The 12,772-nt window shown below is 42.0% G+C and overlaps 5 protein-coding genes and 1 long non-coding RNA gene across 6 annotated transcripts; 2 read left to right on the top strand and 4 right to left on the bottom strand.

The window, feature by feature from the left end:
• The first annotated feature begins 248 nt into the window (after nucleotides 1-248).
• LOC108099756 (elongation of very long chain fatty acids protein 4-like) lies at nucleotides 249-2,377 on the top strand. Its single transcript, XM_017203386.2, has 4 exons — nucleotides 249-442; nucleotides 977-1,139; nucleotides 1,743-1,914; nucleotides 1,981-2,377. Exons 1-4 carry the CDS (start codon nucleotides 273-275, stop codon nucleotides 2,283-2,285), a joined length of 810 nt encoding a protein of 269 aa, XP_017058875.1. The 5' UTR covers nucleotides 249-272; the 3' UTR covers nucleotides 2,286-2,377.
• A 303-nt stretch (nucleotides 2,378-2,680) lies between these two features.
• LOC108099715 (GPI-anchored hemophore cfmA) lies at nucleotides 2,681-2,995 on the bottom strand. Its single transcript, XM_017203336.1, has one exon. It carries the CDS (start codon nucleotides 2,993-2,995, stop codon nucleotides 2,681-2,683), a length of 315 nt encoding a protein of 104 aa, XP_017058825.1.
• Nucleotides 2,996-3,707: 712 nt separating this feature from the next.
• Nucleotides 3,708-4,344, top strand: LOC108099939. Its single transcript, XR_001771964.1, has 2 exons — nucleotides 3,708-3,995; nucleotides 4,046-4,344. It is a non-coding gene; the product is annotated as an uncharacterized LOC108099939 (long non-coding RNA).
• A 1,313-nt stretch (nucleotides 4,345-5,657) lies between these two features.
• LOC108099938 (nucleobindin-2) lies at nucleotides 5,658-8,153 on the bottom strand. Its single transcript, XM_017203609.2, has 2 exons — nucleotides 7,760-8,153; nucleotides 5,658-7,455 (listed from the first exon to the last, which is right to left on the bottom strand). Exons 1-2 carry the CDS (start codon nucleotides 8,006-8,008, stop codon nucleotides 5,977-5,979), a joined length of 1,728 nt encoding a protein of 575 aa, XP_017059098.1. The 5' UTR covers nucleotides 8,009-8,153; the 3' UTR covers nucleotides 5,658-5,976.
• Nucleotides 8,154-8,548: 395 nt separating this feature from the next.
• LOC108099930 (probable ATP-dependent RNA helicase DDX52) lies at nucleotides 8,549-10,552 on the bottom strand. Its single transcript, XM_017203600.2, has 3 exons — nucleotides 10,426-10,552; nucleotides 9,006-10,372; nucleotides 8,549-8,942 (listed from the first exon to the last, which is right to left on the bottom strand). The coding sequence occupies exons 1-3, from the start codon at nucleotides 10,486-10,488 to the stop codon at nucleotides 8,612-8,614; spliced, it is 1,761 nt and encodes a 586-aa protein (XP_017059089.1). The 5' UTR covers nucleotides 10,489-10,552; the 3' UTR covers nucleotides 8,549-8,611.
• An 85-nt stretch (nucleotides 10,553-10,637) lies between these two features.
• On the bottom strand, nucleotides 10,638-12,676 carry LOC108099931. The gene is made up of 2 exons (XM_017203601.1): nucleotides 12,056-12,676; nucleotides 10,638-11,654 (listed from the first exon to the last, which is right to left on the bottom strand). The coding sequence occupies exons 1-2, from the start codon at nucleotides 12,383-12,385 to the stop codon at nucleotides 10,755-10,757; spliced, it is 1,230 nt and encodes a 409-aa protein (XP_017059090.1). The 5' UTR covers nucleotides 12,386-12,676; the 3' UTR covers nucleotides 10,638-10,754.
• Nucleotides 12,677-12,772: the final 96 nt, after the last annotated feature.

Below are 12,772 nucleotides of genomic sequence, written 5' to 3'. Positions count from 1 at the left end.
ATGAAACTCAATTAAGTATCAAAATTTTGTTATTTTAAATAAGAAACTTATCAAATTTCGCCCAAAACCGACCCAAGTAATAATATCTCGACCTTAGACACCAGTTGAACAGCGGTCATAAACCGCTAATTGAAGGTCTTAAAGGTAAGCGACATCTAATTAAAGTATTGACGCAAAAGCGAAACGATCGGGGTAATAATCCCTGTATATTAGCTCAGTGTCGCGAGTCGAGTTTAGTCATTCGCAGCTGGGAATTCTAAAGCACATATTAAATGGTGTCCGATGGAATTAGTACCGAAATTGGCAACTATTCATTTCCATATGAGGAATTGGCGGACGCACGGACTCGTCCGTGGCTGCTGGTGGAATCGCCTTGGAATATTGCCGCTCTGTTGGCCTTCTATCTGCTGATGGTGCTCTACGGGCCCAAATGGGCAGCCAGGTGAGGTCAGCCCGTCCATTCATCCATCCACCTGTCGAGCCATTACAAACGCCCACTGGTCATTGCGGCACTCACTGAAAGGATTCATGAAGTTCTCGACGAGTTTTTGTATTCATTTGTACCATCATCTCATACTGCATATTAGAATTTTAACTATGCTTCAAAATAGGATTTCCCAGTTCCAAACAGTTAACATTTATGAATAATATAACAGTATAATATTATATTTATATATTTTAACTAAGCTTAAAAATAGGCAACACTATGGTTAGCTAGGGACTTGTCAGCAATATCAATAGTCATTGTTTTGTAATGACACACTTTTTAGTTTTTGGTGCCTAAACCTTTTATTTTACTATCAAGATACCTTGCTTAACAATATAAATGCACAATAAATATATTGTTAATCTCTTTTAATCTTAATTTAACACAATATCAAACTATTTACGTATACTTCATCGAAGAGATTTTAAATGATAAACTTTTTAACCAGTGAATATTAGACACATATCGATCTTTTTTATCTGTGCATAGGAGAAAGCCGATGAAGCTGCGAGTGCCATTGTTCTGCCACAGTGTGGCCATGGCCCTGCTGAATGCCCACATTTGCCTGGAGCTCTTCACGGCGACCCGGGCCCTCGACTATAGCTTCGGCTGTCAGCCGTGTCGGGTGAGCTATAACCCACATGAAATGCGTGTAAGTTGGTGCCAAAAAAAGGGGCAGAACGGGTAGACTTAACAGTCCGTAGCTATAAATACCCTTGCAGATTCAAAATCAATCGAAGTAATCATTTTCGATTTAAAAAAAGTCTCATTAAACCTAAGTTTACTGTAAGCTCCGATTTTAAAGTTTTTCTCTTAAAATTTTAAATAAATAAATTAGGACTTGTTTTAGAACTATTGGCAATTGCTTAATTTGTAATCTGCCAAATTTGATTTCAGCCAATTTTTTTTTCGAATTTTTTATCTGAAATATTTTAAAGACAGTAGTAGATGGCTTAATTTGCTATAATATTTCTAATCAATCTAAGGCTTTTGAACACCTGTTAAATACAGAAATATCTTAGTCCAACTTAAAAGTAAACAATAACTTGGTAACATTTGTTAGCGACCAAAGCTTCGGAGCACAGCAATCAAGCTTTAGATTTAAAAATAAACTTCATCAGAGGTTTAAGGCTTTTTATAACGAATGATTGCCAGCAAAGAGCTGTTCAGATATAATATATCTTCTGCAAGGGTATGAAATGCCCGCAGAGTAGCTGACAGAATCAAATTGAGAAAGGCACCCTTTGTAAAACAGATTGCCGCGGCCTTTTGGTGGTTCTACTTCTCAAAACTACTGGAGTTCGCCGACACGGCCTTCTTCATCCTGCGCCACAAGTGGACTCAACTGAGCTTCCTGCACGTCTATCATCACAGCACCATGTTCCTCATGACCTGGGTCTTCGTCAAGTGGAAACCAACGGGATCGAGTAAGTATTATCCTGTTCCTACTTCTACAAACGGGTTAAAGTGGTCATATACTTTCTGTGCTGCAGGTTATTTTCCGGCCATGATGAACTCCTTCGTCCACATTATCATGTACAGCTATTATGCGCTGAGTGTCCTGGGTCCGCGGGTCCAGCGGTTCCTCTGGTGGAAGCGCTACTTGACGGCCCTCCAGCTGCTGCAGTTCACCGTCGGCATTATCTGGACATCCCAGATGGTCATCCGGGGCTGCGAGTACGGAACTTGGTTAAGCGCGATGGGAGGAGTCTATACGGTGCCCTTCCTCTTCCTTTTCGGCCGATTCTATGCCAAAAACTACAGCGCATCGACAGAAGTCAAGAAACCCATTAAATAACAATTTAATAAATTTTAAATTTAAAAAGAAAAATCCGAATCACATCTGTGGTTTTTACCAAAAACGTGATTTCAAATGACAAGAAAAAACTAGTCACAACTTCTTAATTACTTTAGGATATCTGGTTTAAAGTGCAAATGCTTTCCTTAAAGAGGGGAGTGATTCCTATGATCTCCAAGATGAAAGAGCAACTTTAAAATCTAGTTGCTAGCTTAAAAAATATAAAACATATAAAGCGATCACGAAAAATTGAGTTACACAAAAGTTAAAGAATAATGTATTAAAAATTTATGATATTGATAGTTGCAATCGTTTAATATATTTATCGACATAAAAGATGGTCGACTATATCAGGTAAAGGTTTTTGCGATAATGTACCAAAAAGGTTGTGTAGATTAACCCCTTCGGCGCCTCCTTTCTGCGCGCCTGCGGCGGTTTCGGAGGAGGCGACGTCTACGTCGATGGGTCCTTCTGTGGTGGACGGCTGGGGCTTTCGTGGTGGTTGTGGTGGTTGTCGGCGCAACAGTAGTCTCGGTTTCCGTGCCATCGCCTGAACCAGATCCAGATCCAGATCCAGATCCAGAGCCAGTGTCAGTATCAGAACCAGATCCACTAACGGATGAAGTTGAATCTTCGTCCGAGGAGGCACTATCAACGACGGACAAGCCAATGGCTATCAATGCCACGGCCAGTAAAAGATATAGTCTCATTGCGAATCTAGTTCAACGTGGGACACCCAAAGATTTGTGTCTGTACTCAATCTGTTACCACTCAATTTATAGCCCTGCTGCCAGCAACAGATTGACTTAGTGCGTGGAGGAAGTGGAAAATTTCAAGATTTGTAATACGAAAGTAAAAATATTATTACAATAATGGCTTTTGTTTATTATTGGCCAAATTTGTTTATATAAAAATTGTGTCTACTTATTTTCGCCAAGAGCAGAAGTCAGACTGTTAGCTCAGCACTCAGTTTGTCAAATATGTACATTGTACACGCTTCAGCCAATTGTTTTGCCTGTTATATACTTCCTTTATAGACTTTAAATTTTCTTAAGTATAGGCAGTATACTAATAAGCTAGTCATACGACATTTATAGGCCTTTTTTAAAACACAACGTAGGCAGGGCTTAATTTGTGACCTAGTTCACTGGTACACAGTTTTTAACCATGCACATTTTGTTAATTAAAACGGGAAACGAAGCTTTTGACTAAGTCTATTTAGCTGTAGAAACACACAGAAAATATGAATAAAAAACATTTTTTAAAACGTATCTATGGCCGTTGTTTGTTCTTTTTGCAACACATGTACTGATACGCAGTGATTTTTTTTAAGTTGTGCATTCTATATACTTTACTGCATTGCACACTACACAACAGTCATTGAAATTATCGTCTTTAGTATTATACATATTTTATTTTAATAAGATCGTAAAATGTCAAATCACAACCTATTATGCGTTCTAATTCTCGCTCAATGCTTTTTTACAATTTTGGCCGCAGTGAGTAAGGAAAATGCAGTGTGTGGAGACTGCAGAAGCTCAAGTAAGGATAATTGCATTATCGAGAGTGAATCAGGATATAGTGCTTTTGCGGAACACACTTTGGAAAGTTCCAATTGGTTTAAAAAAGATTTGACTAATAAACATGGTACAGATCCTTTGATAACCGCCGATTTGGACTTATGCATTCCCCTCAACATGTCCATTAAAGGTAACGAGATCATATTCGAGAATAGCCCAATTAGCCAACATTTTTTTTAGTTTTAGGTGGATCTTACGCATTTATCTGTGTTTGGTCGCCAGCACTTGGTTGTCAAATTATATTTCCGAAAAGCTTCTCAAAAGTAATGTGTGGGCAATGCCGAATTGAGAATATGGCGTTAAAACATGCTTGTCCGTGCAAAAAACCCCAATACCCAATAATCGTAAAAAAGTCGGGGGCAAGACCGCTTTACTCAAGAGCTTTGTGTATTTTTATCGGTGCTTATAGTGTCCAGCAAATGTTTTACGTAGTAAAATTAATGCCATCCAACTACAGATGTTAGTTTGAGTAAACCTTATGGACCAGAATTTTTTTAAATTTTCGTTAAGGGGGGGTAAGGTTTTAATAAATTTTTTTTTCGAATTTTTTTTATTTTTTTTTCTAAGAGAGCAATATGTCGAGAAGATTGCGAAAAAATGTTGAATCAATTAGAGTCGAACTAACGGAGTTACAGCGTTTTAATCGACCGTATTTGGCCGTATTTTAACGTATAAAAATACATACCTACTTAAAATCGATTTTCCCGAAAACGTTATTTTGAAAGTCGGTGAACATCAGAACTCAAAATCTACTTAACCGGTTATTTTCAAATTTTTAACACAAATTCTCCACATAAATACGCAGGTAATCAGGGAGTTTTTTAATTTTTAATCGGTTTCTATTTTTTAAAAATAAATTAACAGCGATTTTTTTTAGCTAAAATCGCACTTTTCACTTTCAAGTGCTCCCAAAAATATACAAAAAAAAATTTTTTAAAAACTCTTCCTGGTTACCTCGGGAAATTCATTATGTTTACAACGAATATCACCTTTTATTTGTAAGATGATTCGTTAACGCCCTATGATGTTCACCGCAAAACAACTTTTTCTTAAGGCGCTCAGGAAGATTAACAGCCACAGGCTTAATTCTAAATATATTCTAATAATTTTTTTTTCTAATACTCTTCAAAAGTTGAACAATAACATGTAATTAAGCTCATTTTTTTGGCCATTAAAACCTTACCCCAAAAAAACCAAATTTCTAACTGTAGTTATAATTACCTCTGCAGCAGAGGTATAAAAAACAGTACAAAATTGTTGAACTGCCAATTTATTACATACATATATTAGAAAATCAACTGCATATGTACTCAATGCTGCGATTTAAAAAATGTAGTACATATTTTCGGTTTCTTTTTAAGCTTTGTATTGTTGTAAAGAAAGTTATCAAAATAAGTGACCTCATTATATTACTTTATCTTAAATTTGGCATAGCTCATTGAAATATTTCTTACAGATTTTAAGCAACGAACAGTTGAAGTTGAAAGTATCCAATGCATACTTAATAAAGTCTTTGGTGTCTCTTTTGCTGAGCTGCAAATTTCTAATATGTCTGCAAAGGTATAGTAAAAAAAAGAAAAGTGGGTTTTAAAATTGAAATAAAAAGGTTGCCTTACTAGAGACAGGTATACCAGAATGCCAGTACCTTAAAATTATTAATAATTACTTCTTCACCTTTACAGTGTTTTTAATGCAACTCAATACAAAATAAATCTGCTTAGAAGCGCACAAATTAATAATTAGTAGAAGCCGATGTTTTCACCCATCAATCAACTGGTAAACACTGGAAGGATCATGTTTTTCGTTTTTTGCCAAAGATTTATTATGTAGGGCATAAACTCATATGTACAAAAAATTCGTTTAAAAAATACTTCGCGCAAATGCAAAACTATGTGATAAGAAAAAATGTACTTAAACAACGAAGAAAACTTTATGGACAAAGGAATTCCTTTTGGCATTCAGTTATTTCATTGTACATTTTCTACATAACCATAGTGAGATATATTGATTTAAGTTAGCTATTTCAGTCCAATCACATTGTGTTCTCGTTACCAAGTTTTTGTAATGCTTTGCTTAGATCGCCTAAATGAAATGCGTCAGCCAGGGAATGTTTAATGTTGCTGATTTGCTGTTTCCTGATGTTGTTTCTGTTGCTGCTGCACTGGCACCTGTTGATTTTGAGCTGGCGGAGGGCTTTGATTGTAGACTTGTTGTTGTTGTAAAGGTTGTTGTTGAGCGGTTTGCTGCTGTTGTGCAGTAAGTTGTTGCTGTTGCACAGGTTGTTGCTGCTGCTGCTGCACAGGTTGCTGTTGCTGCTGCTGCTGTACAGGTTGCTGTTGCTGCTGCTGCTGCACAGGTTGCTGCTGCTGCTGTTGTTGTTGCTGCACTGGCTGCTGCTGCTGTTGCTGCTGCACAGGTTGCTGCTGCTGCTGATTGACGGGCTGCTGTTGCTGGTAGACAGGCTGATGTTGCTGATAGACAGGCTGCTGTTGCTGCGGAATCTGTCCGGCGTGCTGGTACACCTGGTTGGGATGCAGCTGAACGGGCTGCTGTCCGTGTCCATATTGCTGCTGCTGGTATTGCTGAGCGTATTGCTGTTGCTGTTGTGCGTATTGCTGTTGCTGCTGGGCGTGCACCTGGTCGGGTTGCTGGTAGTGCAGTTGACCATTTGGCGGTGGCATCTGCTGGTAGGCCACACCTGGAGGAGGTGGAGCAGCGTAGTATCCCTGCGGCATATTGGGATGCGGCGGCAGCTGGCCCTGGGCGATCAGACGCTGAACCTCCTCTTGGCGCCGGCGCTCGTACTCCAGATACTCCTCGTGCGTGTATTGCGGCTGGCGATCAATAGTCTCCCACTCAGGGTCCTTTTGGAACTCCTCCTTGGTAGTCTGCATCATAAACTCCTCGATGCTAATCAAGCCATCGTGGTTAGTGTCCGTCTCCTGGAAGTAGTGCTCACGCATGCGCTCCATCTCCTCGGCCCGCTCTCTCATGTCGTCCTCAGGCAGATCGCTCTGGTAGACCTTGTCCAGTTCCTTAACAAACAGAGCTTTGACCTCCGCCTCGTCCCAGTAACCATTGCTGTCTACGTCATGGATCGAGAAGAAAGTCTTTGGCTCAAAGTCGTTCTTGTCCATGTGGTCCTGTTTCTCCCACACATCCTCGAGTTGGGCCTTGTTACCCGGGTGGTGCAGCTTCTCGTGGTCCTTGTGCTTCTGTTCCTTTTCCTTGACCTCGGCTTCAAACTTCTTGCGTGACTCCTCGTCCATTTCCTTTTTCTGCGCCTCGCGCTCAAACTCCTTTTGCATTTCGTACTCCTTAAACTCGCCACGCCGCTTGCGGTCAGCCTCGGCCAGGTCATCGGAAGTTTTTTGGATTAGCTTGCGCAAATCCTCGATCTCGAAAGTGTGCTCGTTTTCGTGATCCAGATGCTGCGAAACCTTCAAGTGTTTTCGGTCAATGTCGTTGGACAGCTCGTAGGCCTGATTGGCCAGTTCGCGCAGTCGCTCTACCTCACGACGCTTAATTTCGTCCAGCTTGGTGCGCACATGGTGGTTTACGTAGTCCAGCTCTTGTGCGATCTTGCCACTCTGCAAATTTGAAAATTCATTAGAGGAAAGTCGACAAATGAAGCTTTTTAGGTAAAATCTTAGAGGTATCGACATTAGTATGATATACAAAAGCCAAAAGAAAGTTTTCTATTAAGGAAATTCTGTTTTGGTTTTGCCACGACTCTTTTTTTTAATAATTGGACACAGAAGGTGCTACATGTGCCAAATGTAACTATGCGTTCTAAGTATTCTACAATGTAGCCAATACTCATTTACTTATTGAGAACGCGATCGGTAGACGTCGTTTCGTTACAAAGTTCCGGGAAGTCCCCGCACCACTCACCCGAATGTCGGCCTCGGGCGCTTTGTCCAACTTCTTCCGGAATTCGGGATCCGCCTCAAGGGCTTCGACGACCTCCCGCAGGTAGCGCTCGTACTCCAGGGCCGTTTCCACGTCGGCGGTGGCCGGAGTAGAGGACTCCTCCGCCTTAGGATCCTTTTTATTTTGTGTCACGGGAAGGGCGGTTGTCGTGGAAATCAAGGCTGAAATCGCAATCACAGCCAATCCCAGCAGGGCCACGTTCTGCGCCATGGTTCTAAGTGTCTGCGTCTGGCGTTTACTTCCCAGTTTTGTCCAATGCAAGCCGACAACTGTTCAAATAGCTCAAATAAAAGACAAATATTCTGAAGAATATTCTGACGTGTCGGAGATGTTGTCTATAGTGCTGGAACAAAAAGCGTAGTTCGTGCAAGGTTATCGATGTTTCTAGAAATTTCGCAAAATCGATGTTTGCAACTATCGATTAATCACGGGTATCAATTTAAAAACAAAAGGAAACAGAATTGCTAAAAAAGTTTTTGAAATATAAAATGATACGTAGAGAATCTTAACTGTGTTCTTAAGCTTTGGATTATTTTACAATATAAATTACAACATTTCGCCAGAAAGTCAAACCATGAAGAGGTATTAAATCAAAACTAAAACCGACCATTGTCATATGTTATATACAATTTAATTACTAGCATTAAAGTTGCAATTTAGCAGCCACAAAATAAGCACTTAAAACAAGGGCCAATCATGGTAAAAATATCGGTGTATATATCCTTTACTACGACTCCGAAAGACTTTATATCCCTTAGTATAGATTACTTATTTATCTTTATTCAAAATGACTTTTAAGTTTATCTTATACATTTACAGTTTCTTCTTTTTTGTTTTTAACGGTTTTTCTGTTTTTTTATCAGAAGACTTAAGTTCATCTTTGATTTTGTTGAGCTTGTTGTGCTTGGGCTTAAAATCTTTGCTCTTGCCTTTTTTTAGAACCTTCTCCGTCTTCTCGACTTTTTTCACTTTGGCGGATTTGTGAGTGTCGTCGGTTTTTTTCTCCGGTCGAATCCTGGTCGATATATCCTCGCGATCTAGCGGCTTTTTGGCTCTCATCTTGGCTTCCGACTTGCGAACCTTTTTCATTTGTAGCATATACTCCGGTACGGTTCCTCCAGAGTTCTTAATTATAAGGGCAATGCTGGGGGAAAATAATTGGTCAGATAAAATCTTATCATCTTTGCCCGCTCAGGCTCAGCGTTACCTTCTCAAATTGGCCGTGTCCTCCTGTGTAAAGAATGTTATGGCTCTACCTGGACGTCCTGCGCGTCCAGTCCTTCCTATCCGATGGATGTAAGAGATTGTGGTGGGCGGAAAGTCGTAGTTGATTACCAGATTAACGCCCTTAAAGTCTATGCCTCGGCCCATGAGCTCCGTACAGATGAGCACCCAGATGCTACCTTCGCGGAAGGCTCTCACACAGTTGTCGCGCTGATGCTGGCTTCGCTCTGCATGAATCACGTCCACGTTGATGCCGTCGTAAAGTAGCTCCTCAAAGAGCTGCTTGGCGCGCTCCTTGCTCTGGACGAAAACTAGAACGGGTGGCTGTAGGCCTTGCCGCACCAAGTCCCGCATGGCCACCAGTTTTCCGCCCTCGGATCCCACGAACAGTAGCTCTTGCTGCACCGCATCCGTGGCGCTGTTTTGAACTCCAATAGTTACTCGCACCAGGTTCTTAAGGTGACGCAATGCCCACTTGGCCACTGGCACCGTGTATGTTGCACTGAAGAAGGCCACACACTTGGCCGGATTCGAGCAGGCGGCATAGATGTCGTCCAGCTGCTCCTTAAAGTTGTTCTGACCCTCCTCCATTAGTCGATCCGCCTCGTCAAGAACAAACCATTCGACGAGCGACAAATCCAACAGCGGTGGCTCTTGTTGCAGGAGAAATCTGACGCGGTTTGGTGTAGAAACGAGGATATCGTAGCGTTGCTTACACTCGGCGCCGTGTTTCTGCTTCGCCTCGCTCACCTTGCTAATGAAGTGGGTGCGCAGGCCTGTTTCGCGGGTAAGTTCCGCACACTCACGGTAGATTTGCTGGGCCAACTCGCGGGTGGGAGCTAGAACTAACGCTCTCAAGCCACTGGTTTTGTGCGCTCTCAGGCCATCGATAATAGGCGTGAGGAAAGCCAGCGTTTTTCCCGATCCTGTGGGTGCACAGGCCATCAAAGCCCTGCGCTGAAGAAGCACGGGCAGCGCCTGCATCTGGATGGGGGTGGGTCGGTCAAAGTTGCGGGCCAGAAGGTTCTGCTGCAGGCGGGGCAGTAGCTTGAAGTTACTAGTCAAATCATCGAAACTAGCCGCCGGTGGTGGAACATTCTTGCCAAGTACACTGATGCCGTACTGCTTCCTGGTTTCGTTTGCCAGATCAGCAGCCTTTTGAAGCTCCAGTTCTTTGGAGGAGGGAATCTTCCCCCCCTTAGGTTTCTTACGTTTCGGTTGACTGCTGGATTCACCAGCCAGCAAGCGGAATTCTGTTGATTCTTGGTCATCGTCTGAGTTTTCTCTTTTCACCGGCTCCGCTTCTTGTGAAACCTTAATTTCTGGGTGAGGCCTTCCAGGTGCTTCCTTCTGCAATTTAGGTAATAAGGCGTTGTGTGCTTTTGATTTGGGTTTCGGCTTACCATAGACTTCTTTGAGAAGCGTACACCCGCAGTAATCAGTTTAAAAATATCATGCTCATCCATTTTAGCTAAAACAACGCACGTGCATTTATTTTGTTTTGAACGCGGTGTTGCCAGATCATTAAAATCAATTAATAACAGACTGCTGTTACCATCATCAGCTGATTAACCCTCTAAAGACCCAGCTTATGTTAAAATTGAAAAAATAAATGTTATTGGTTTATACATATTAATTTGACCGTATTATTGTAAAGTAAAATAATAAGATATTTATATTTTTTAAATACTTCAGCCCAAATAAATAAATTTGTAATCTTTTTACCATAAATTCATTCTCCCGGCTCGGTAGCCACCAGTTCATCAAGTAGCTCCACCCTTCGCTGCAGTCCCTTTGAGTCCTTCTCGCTGCCCTTGATGCCCTCCGCCAGTCCGCCCCAGCTAAAGCTGCTGTGAGCAGCGCTCTCCAATCCTTCGTCCTGGTACTCTTCGCAGAGGTTGTGCATCGCACAGATGCTCTCCACGATCAGCCGCACCTCGTTTAAATCACGTGCCTCCAAGGCGTAGAGAGAATTAAAACGTCGAGCCAGTGTATCTAGGACATCTTCCGCCAATTGGAAGGCGGGACGCAGCAGTTCGTTAAACACCGCATCCTTGCGGAAGCACTCGGCCTCTATGGGCCGCATCAGGTAGGACTTGAGAGGAAACACCCCATTCCCGATGAGATAGCTGCCCGCCGGCATGGTCCTTGGGTTCAGGGCCAAAGTCTGACCGATGGGCGAGTCCTCGAAGCTGTATTCTACGGCCAGTTCTACGTAACAGTCAACGATTTTTCGCTCCGCATTGCAGATCAGCTGTAGCACCACCGGGACCTCGGCGTGCTCCGATTCGAGGAAGACGTCTAGCCGCCTCAGCGTTATGATACCGAACAGTTCCCGGAAGCATCGAAGTTCCACCAGCTGCTGGTATCCCTGCAGAGTGCTGCGCTGCGCGGCCAGCGAGTTTGGCCACTTGATGAAGCTCTCGTAGTTGTCGGAGATGCAATGCCAGAATCCTCGCACCACCTGTTGGCAAAGAGCCCATGGTAGTCCGAACTTCCGGGCGATCTCTTCGAAGTGCTCGTCGGTGGACAGCTTCCACATGGCCAGGGATAGCATAGTTTGCGCCGGCGGAGTCGGATATCCGGGTAGCGTAATCCCGCTCAGGATTCCCTCTAGGGTTTGTTGAATTTTCTGAAAAGCAAATTTATATGCTTCTCAATAATAATTTTAAAGCGTTATTTGTACTGATTCAAACCCGACTTAAAGCCATCACTCGGTTTAAGATTTTATACTGTTAAATAGCTTTGAATTACATATGTACATATATGACACAAAACATTTTTGGAACTTAAATTTTAATTGTCTTTTGATTTAGTAATTCAGCTCGAATAGTTGTACTTTTGTACTATTTAATTAGATGACTTATAACTGTTTAAAAAAAAAAATTTTATTTTTGAAAGGCAACTTATGCATACTTATATATCTCTGTACTTTATTTGAGAGTGCATTAGAATAAGATATTTTACAGATATCCAAAGAGTCTAAACGATTTCTAAGCATAGATCCCGAAGGAAACCCAAACCTGTACTCACCAGGAATGTGAGCTTGCGCATGTGAAGGTAAGACTCAAACTGGGAGTCCGTATAGCGGTGAAGTAGATTCAGTTCTGCGTGGTGCCACTCCAGTTTGGGCAGCTTGATGTCCTGTTTACGGTCCTCCGGCCCCTGCGGCATCCTGCGCTTTCGATTGGAAGTCAACGCCCGTTTCCTTTGCATCAGAGCAAATATTTCTGCCTCATCGTCGTCCTCGTCGAAGGACAACAGTGGATAGCTACCAGATTTAATGTCCACTGGCGGCTGGTCTATCAGCAGATCCTTGGTGATTATGGATGCAATGTTGGCCAACACAGCACGTTCCTCCATGATGGTTCTTTTCAGTTTAGGGTTCTGAATCAAGTTCTGCCTTATATCCTGTCATCCGGCTTTGTCATCCCTTGTTTTTCGACGCTTGTGTGTATGCTTTATCAGCTGTTCGGGATGCACTGGCAGTGTGGAAAATTAGATATATTGCAAGCATTGGCTTTATTTATCTCTAACTTTTCCAATGCCATTTAAGATTTTCGGAAGTTCTTTAATTTAAATTGAAAACATATACATATCTTGGAAAACAATTTATATTTTAATGAAAAGGAGCTGCCAGATAGATTTGTGGACGCTGTTTCTGTTTAACGGAAATGTTATGTGTGGATGTTGTTTAACAGGCCTAACAGTGGTTCTTAAAATACTGTAAAAGTGATTTAAATTTTAAAT

This window comes from Drosophila ficusphila, unplaced genomic scaffold (assembly GCF_018152265.1).
Source record: "Drosophila ficusphila isolate 14025-0441.05 unplaced genomic scaffold, ASM1815226v1 contig_106, whole genome shotgun sequence".
NCBI classification, from domain to species: domain Eukaryota; kingdom Metazoa; phylum Arthropoda; class Insecta; order Diptera; family Drosophilidae; genus Drosophila; species Drosophila ficusphila.
This window is presented reverse-complemented; position numbering and strand designations above follow the sequence as displayed.

Excerpts from the sequence above, each read along its gene's own strand:
- LOC108099938 (XM_017203609.2), bottom strand. The coding sequence starts at position 8,008 with ATGGCGCAGAACGTGGCCCTGCTGGGATTGGCTGTGATTGCGATTTCA. Across the intron at positions 7,456-7,759 it reads CGCCCGAGGCCGACATTCGG|AGTGGCAAGATCGCACAAGA; the intron begins GTGAGTGGTGCG and ends TCAAATTTGCAG.
- LOC108099715 (XM_017203336.1), bottom strand. The coding sequence starts at position 2,995 with ATGAGACTATATCTTTTACTGGCCGTGGCATTGATAGCCATTGGCTTG.
- LOC108099930 (XM_017203600.2), bottom strand. The coding sequence starts at position 10,488 with ATGGATGAGCATGATATTTTTAAACTGATTACTGCGGGTGTACGCTTC. Across the intron at positions 10,373-10,425 it reads GCTTCTCAAAGAAGTCTATG|AAGGAAGCACCTGGAAGGCC; the intron begins GTAAGCCGAAAC and ends CCTAAATTGCAG. Across the intron at positions 8,943-9,005 it reads GACACGGCCAATTTGAGAAG|CATTGCCCTTATAATTAAGA; the intron begins GTAACGCTGAGC and ends ATTTTCCCCCAG.
- LOC108099756 (XM_017203386.2), top strand. The coding sequence starts at position 273 with ATGGTGTCCGATGGAATTAGTACCGAAATTGGCAACTATTCATTTCCA. Across the intron at positions 443-976 it reads GGGCCCAAATGGGCAGCCAG|GAGAAAGCCGATGAAGCTGC; the intron begins GTGAGGTCAGCC and ends ATCTGTGCATAG. Across the intron at positions 1,140-1,742 it reads ATAACCCACATGAAATGCGT|ATTGCCGCGGCCTTTTGGTG; the intron begins GTAAGTTGGTGC and ends TTTGTAAAACAG.
- LOC108099931 (XM_017203601.1), bottom strand. The coding sequence starts at position 12,385 with ATGGAGGAACGTGCTGTGTTGGCCAACATTGCATCCATAATCACCAAG. Across the intron at positions 11,655-12,055 it reads TGCGCAAGCTCACATTCCTG|AAAATTCAACAAACCCTAGA; the intron begins GTGAGTACAGGT and ends TTTGCTTTTCAG.